The 7,077-nt window shown below is 47.6% G+C and overlaps 1 protein-coding gene across 4 annotated transcripts in view; it reads right to left on the minus strand.

The window, feature by feature from the left end:
* Positions 1 to 3,943, minus strand: part of ALDH18A1 (aldehyde dehydrogenase 18 family member A1) — a 41,608-nt gene extending 37,665 nt beyond the window's left edge. For 2 of the 4 annotated variants that reach the window (XM_042908525.1, XM_042908522.1), the window contains exons 1-2: positions 3,820 to 3,943; positions 927 to 1,042 (exon numbers count right to left, since the gene is read on the minus strand). In XM_042908525.1, coding sequence (XP_042764459.1) covers positions 927 to 1,014 — 88 coding nt within the window. In that variant the 5' untranslated portion in view covers positions 1,015 to 1,042; positions 3,820 to 3,943. The remainder of the gene's footprint in view (positions 1 to 926; positions 1,043 to 3,819) is intronic. The other 2 variants (XM_042908526.1, XM_042908523.1) reach the window with 1 other exon arrangement.
* Positions 3,944 to 7,077: the final 3,134 nt, after the last annotated feature.

The following is a 7,077-nucleotide window of genomic DNA, read 5'->3' on the forward strand; positions in this document are numbered from 1 at the left end:
ATGCAACTACCATATGACCCAGCAATTGAACTCTTGGGCATTTATCTCAGAGAAATGCAAACTCTGTCCACACAAAATCCTGTACACAAATGCTCACAGCAGCCTTATTCATAACAGTCAAAACTGAAAACAACCAGATGCCCTTCAATGGATGAATAGTTACACTAACTGTGGTATACTCATACCATTAAATACTATTAAGTAATAAAAAAGAACCAACGTGGATGGCTCTCCAGAGAATTATGCTGAGTAAAAAAATCCATCTCCAAAGATCACATACTGTATGACTTCACTTACATAACGTTTTTTGAAATGACAAATTATAGAAATGGAGAATAATTAGTGATTGCCAGGGGTTAGGGATGGGGAGGAGGGGCACAGCTATAAAGAGAAACGTGAAGGATGTTGTGGTGGAAACATTCTTATATTGACTATATCAATGCCAATATCTGGGGTGAGATATTGGAAAAACATGTAAAGGGCATCAGGATCTCTCTGTATTAGTTCTTACAACAGCACATGAATCTATAATGGGCTGAAAATTCAAAACTTAGTTACAAAAAAAAAGTAATGAACAAAAATAGCCTGTAGAAATTTTTGGGAGAACTACAGGTAACACCTTACTTGAAAAACTTTTAATTACTTAATCAGGCAGAAAAAACTACACAAAACTAATGTGTACAACTTAATGATTCTGTAGATAAGTATATACCTGTGAAACGATCACCACGATTAATGCCATAGAGCTATCACCTCCAAAAGTTTCACTTTATTGATAAGTACAAACACTTTCACCAGTAGGCTGCTTCCTTGCTTACTGTCTTTGCCCAATTCTGCCAAGTTACTTTTTTTTTTCTCCTTTAAAACCTTGCTTGAAACACACTTCCAAACTTCTCATATATGTCTAAGTTTTCTATGGTACGTACGAGATCTGGAGAGGGCTGTGGACTGGACCCAGGGCAGGAGACGCTGGCGGAAGGCCTGGAACCCAGAGCAGTAGACTTGACTCAACATGATGCGATGTGGTCACTGATCAAAGTATCTGTCGAAAGCAGTTTTAAAAAAGATGAAAGTGAAAATAAGACACAATTAATTTTATTTTCTTCCACTTCCTCATACTCTCAGAGCAAGAATTGGACTCTTCTGCTCCAACTCCTCTGTATCAGGGACACTTCCACCTGCTCTGTATGTAGAAAAGAGACAACAAATGGCTCCTTCCCAGGTCCCAACTCTATCCTTCCTTTCCTAGGACCTTAGTTTTTATGTAAGCAAATGAAAACTACGGATTATAAATGTTTATAAATGTTCGGAGTGACAAAAAGGTACAATGTTGCTGTATGGATACTTAATCTTCACTACAATTCCTACACGATTAGGGAGTCTTAAACAAACAAAAAACAGATCTAACATCCAATCAGTGGCCTTCTCTACCTTCCTGCTATCACCTCCCAAAAGAACTCTGTAAACCATGTATTTCAAATGTCTGCTTGACCCTAGCTGACACAAGAAGAGGCTGGAAAGGCCAGAGGCTACTGCCATCTTTGTCCCTCCTGCCCACAGAAATCTAAAGCACACTCTTGCATCCCTGGGAGGGGGTGCCATGCCTGTGAATGACTGGCATTTCAAATGACTACGGGCACATCTTGTGGAGGATGAGCACATGGCTAGAAAAAAACGAGCTGGGAATATGGTAGTTATGGATTATGGTTAGGGGCTCCCTCCTACATATACTCAGAGAATAAGTCACTCATTATTGCAGCTCTCATGCTAAAGAGAATTGCTGTTTTCACAAGATAAGAAAGATACTGCACTCTCTTTGCTTGCAGCCTTCTTTTTAGCTTTTGCTGTATAGATTGGACGGATTTTTTCCAACCCTCTTGAATGTGTCTCAAAAGACCAGCAGTCAGCCCCATAGTAAAGTGAAACAAGGAGTGGCATGTGTTGCTCTACAATTTATACTGCCCAAAGGCACACAAAGGGGAGAGAAGAGATTGGCAGGATACATCTATTGTAAAAGACAGGTCATCCAATAGGCATCAGAAAGTGCTAAGTGCTGTGACTTCAGCACTTTGTTGACTTCAGTTTGTGACAGTCTGGAAGATCCCAAGAGAAAATTATTTGCATAACACTGAGCATGACAAAAGCCCACGGTCTTGTGTGCTGCTTATATAAATCCCTTCAGTAATTGTTGCTAAACAATTATTTACATACAAATTCTCTAAGAGGAACACCAAACGAGTAAAATAATCAAATTGTGACACTAAAATTCCAGTTCCATCTCCTTCATGAAAACTTCCTCGGCAACCCTAGCATCCGAGGTTGGATATAATTCTACAGATCGGCTTGTAACTGCTTCATGTATTACTGTTGCTTTTCCCAACAGGATCATAAAGTTCCCACTGACAGCATGGTAAACTGTACAGGGAACATAGATTTTGGAGTCGGACAGATTTGGGTTCCAGCTCTGCACTTGCCAGCTGTGTGCCTTTTGGAAGGTTACTCACCTAGATTTCTAAGCCTCAGTTTCCTCTTTTGTAAATCAGGAACGGTAACAGTAAGGACCTCGTGGGATTACTGCGAGAATTAAATGAGACAATACGTGGAATGCGTGGGAGCAGCATATGCTCAACAAATGTCAGCTGTGCTCCTTCTTTGAGGCACTAAGGATGGCCTACCACTTCCTCTTTATTTCCTTCAGGATGTGTCACGGGCACAAGAATTCAATAAATATTCTGACAGACATAATCACTAATTATACTGACTGTGTACCTCTCTCTTATCTAAGAGTAACTGAGAGCTCTGAAAGTTCAAGGTCACTAACTTACTAGGTTCAGCGCTGACCTAAAACCCAGCCTTCCTGGCCTCTCCCCTGTAACACACGGCCTCTGACTGCAATGGATGCTCTCAATAAGCAGACAGCTGATTCCAGGGAGCAAAGGGTACGTTGTGTCTGTGTGTCTAGACTCCATGTCCTCCATTGGAAAAAGTTTCCATGTTTTGACTCAGGACATTTCTCAAGTACCTCTTTTACTCGTTTTAAACAGAATGCCCTTATCTTACTGACTTAGAGAACTGAACCTTAGTCCCAACAAACTTCACCCAGGAACACGGGCTTGGTATAAGGCTCACCACTCCAAGACAAAGACCCGGTGACACATCTCGCCCCCTCAGAGAGCAGGGGCGAATGATGCGGGGGGGGGGGAGGGAAGGGGGCGGGGAGTCTGGCGCGCCCTGGCGTGCCACACTGCAAAGGGCGGTCGTGAGCGAACTCCCCCGCTGCTGGGGGCCTGGTTTTGAAAGGGAGGGGGTGACGAAAGCCCAGGCGGGCCGCGGGGGACCGCACACGGAGGCCGCCGACAGTCGGCGTGTGGGCAGTTACAAACCAGGGCACATCACCAGCAGCGAGGCAGGTGCACTGGAAGCTGGCTCCGGACTCGCGGAGCGAGAGGTGTCCGCCGAGCCTTCGGGCCTCCACTGAAGGAGCCCTCAGCTCCTCCGTGTGGCTGTACTCAAGGGCGACCGCGGAGGTCGGGTGTCCCAAGCTCCTAAGACCCTAAGGCCTCCCCGCCCGGCCACCTGGGAGCGTCCCGGCGGGCAGCGCGCCCCGGGCTGCTCAGCCAGCCGCCATCGGTCTGCGCGCGCCCGCGCCCACACCCACACCCACTCGCCGGGTCGGCCTCCCGCCCGGCAGGAGCCCTCGCAGCCCCCGCGGGCCGGCGCGCACCCCTTTCCCCGCAGCGGGCCAGGCGCCGCATCAGCCCCCGCAGAGGCGCCGGCGTCGCGCCATCCCCGCCGCCATCCCCGCCGCCGAGTGTCTACCTCACAACCAGCACCCGACCCTGCCGCACCGCCGGCACTGCACGCCGGGCCGCTTCTGGCGCCGGCTTACTCCCCTTTTGCTTCCGTCCACGTCCCGCAAGATGACGTTACGTCAGCGGCGGTGGAGTAAACGCAGGCCGCGGGGCCTCCGCTGCTGACGTGGGGCGAAGGGCCAAGCCGGAGCTACGCCGCGGCAATCGCGTAGGCGCCTTGGAGAATACGGTCTGCGCTCCACGTGGCGCGCCCCGCCCCGCCCCAAGGCCTCGGCAGACGCCGGGAGGCGGGGCTCCACATCTCCGGTGCACGTCCACGTCCCTTAGGGAACGGGGGAAGGGGCGGGGGGCCCACGGGGCTTCCCAGGGAGGCGGGAAAGGAGCCTGACTCAAGTAGCTGCTGGTAGGTACCCCAAGGAGTGTTTGTCAGAGTTGACCTCCTCTCCCACGCGCACCTTAAATAGGTTGGATCAACTTGCACATACCTGTATTTACAGAACCCACGCTCTTTTGCTGTTTAAATGCGAAAATGTCACTGTGATAAAATGACTTGCCCCCTAGTCGTTGGGGGTTTACCCAAGTGTCCCAGCCCAGTGCTTGTTCAGCAAGGGCACTGGTGAAGTATTGCATTTAAAAAGTAGTAGTTAATCCCTGATAATTGGAACTATTCCAAAGGCGAATGCGGATCTACCCTTAAAATTAGAGTTCAGCGTCTTCCTCTTTCCTATTTGCTGTGTTTTTGTCACAGGGTACGTTTTGTATAGACAAAGGTGTAGGGGCGGGGGGGGGGGGGGGGTAGGGGCTGCACAGCACTTGACGCGAGGCCAGTGACAAGGAAGGTGTCTACCCCTTCTCCAGAACATTGCTGGGCCTCCTTATTCATTTCCTTATTCATTAAACATTACTTACTTTAGGTGCGGCTGGGTAGTTCACTCAGTCCGTTAAGGATCGGATTTTGGCTCAGGTCATGATCTCCCTGTTGGTGGGTTTGAGCCCCGCGTCAGGCTCTGTGCTGACAGCTTAGAGCTTGGGGCCTGCTTCAGATTCTACGTCTCCCTCTATCTCTGCCCCATCCCTGCTCATGTGTGCTCTCTCTCTCTCAAAAATAAACATTAAAAAAAATTTTAAACAAAACAAACATTGCCTACTTTATGTGCTAGGCATTAGCTAGACGTGGAGGCAGACATCCTCCCTTCCCTAGATGAGTTCAGTCTTTTTTTAAAATTTCTTTTTAAGTTTTAGTTTTTATATTTGAGAGAAAGAGAGCACGAGCAGGGGAGGGGCAGAGAGATGGAGACAGAATCTGAAGCAGGCTCCAGGCTCTGAGCTGTCAGCACAGAGCCTGTCGTGGGACTCTAACTCACAAGCAGTGATACCATGACCAGAGCTGAAGTCAGACGTGCAACGGACTGAGCCACCCAGGCGCCCTGATGAATTTACAGCCTTATAGGAGAGACACATATGTTACCAAATGATTACAACACTGTGATTTGTGCTAGAGGAGGAGGCGCCCAGGGATTTCAGGCAAGGCTTTTAAAAGAGAGTGGACATTCAAATTATGCTTTGAAGGCTAAAAATGAAGTCGTTCACCTAGAAATGGGAAGCAGGATCATATGAGGAAGAGGGAATGCAATAAGCAAAGGCATGAGATGTCCCATGACAAGAGGCTGCAGGTGGGACATGACAGGAGAGGTGTTTGGTAGGGGCCACTTTGCAAAGGGATTTCTGTGCCATGCTAAAGAGCTTGAAATTTATCATCCCCAAAGATAGAGACCCATGACTTTTAAAGTACTGTATCGGCTGGGGCGCCCGGGTGGCTCAGTTGGTTAAGCATCCGACCCCGGCTCAGGTCTGATCTCAAATTTTGTGAGTTCGAGCCCCATGTCGGGCTCTATGCTGGAAGCTCAGAGCCTGGAGCCTGCTTCAGATTCTGTGTCTACTTCTCTCTCTGACCCTCCCACACTCACACTCTGTGTGTCTCTCTCTCTCAAAAATAAACATTAAAAAAAATAAAGTACTGGAATGGCACAGTGATGAGATCTGTGCGTCAGAAATCAGTAAAGGGATAGAAGCAGAGAGGCCGGTTAGCTAGTGCAAAGGCCCAAGTAAGAAATGATGGCTGGCAAAAAGACTTCAGCAGTGGGCATGGGGAGCAACAGATCGGGGAGAGCTGACAGCACTTACTACTTTAAAGTGGGGGGTGGTGTGAGAAGAGGAGGGATTCTTGCGAATCTAGTGGTGCTGCAGTATAGCGAGTTAGGAAATAGATGAGGGGAGTTCTTTGAGGTGAACAATGAGAACACTGAACATGGGCTAGGTTGTCAGCTCTTTGGGTTTGAAGTTGGGTGGAGGATACAAAAATAATAGAAGTGCTTTCTAGTAAGTTTCATCTGGCACTTCAGGTTTTAAGATTCTCACCATGAGCTTAGAACAAATTAGGTAACTGTGGGTGTAGCTATAGCCATTAAAAACAGTGGCCTTCTCCACTTGGGAAATCCTATTCTAGTTCTTTTAAACCACACATCACCTTATGGTAATTGCTTGTCTGCCTTCCCTGCTAGAATATAAGCTTTTGAGAGTAGAGAAGTATGTTGCTGGCACATAGACAATAAATATTTGATAAATGAATGAATGAATTTCTTTGGGCTTAGTTTTCTAAGTGTACAGATGCACTTCCTCCTACATTGGTAGTAACTGCTATGGAAACCTTGCCACTTTTCTCCAGGGAGGTAGGTTCCTTTCAGGGTACTTTGGAATGGGGCAAAATGATTAACCCATCAGAGATGGTGTTTACAATGAGCATTTTCTGCTCATGAAGTGGGACTTATTATATCTAAGTACATGCTTTTTTAAAAGGCAGTTTTAGATTCAGATCATTAATATGTTGTGGAAAAAAATAAACTCCCCCAGTTCTCTCTGCCTGGCTTTCAAGTCCCCATATAATGAGTTCCCATCTTTCTTATCCCATCACAGCACCTATTTTGCCCATTCAGTGTTCCTACTACAGTCATGTTAGTCTCCCCAGGAGTCTCCTCTGGCTCCTGGCATCACCTCCACCCTCCCATACTCCCTCCCCCCTATCCTGCTATGTTTAGCTCCAACCCCAGGAAAAGAACCACGTTCTTTGATTTGAATGCTATTCTGCCATGTATGAAAGGTCCCCCCCCCCCCCCCCCCCCCGTTTTTAAAACTCACACACAGATAAACTATCACGAGGTGATCACATGTCAGCTTCTGTGTGCTGCTGGAATTAGTACAACAAAGC

The sequence above is a fragment of the Panthera leo genome, chromosome D2 (assembly GCF_018350215.1).
Source record: "Panthera leo isolate Ple1 chromosome D2, P.leo_Ple1_pat1.1, whole genome shotgun sequence".
Classification (NCBI taxonomy): Eukaryota; Metazoa; Chordata; class Mammalia; order Carnivora; family Felidae; genus Panthera; species Panthera leo.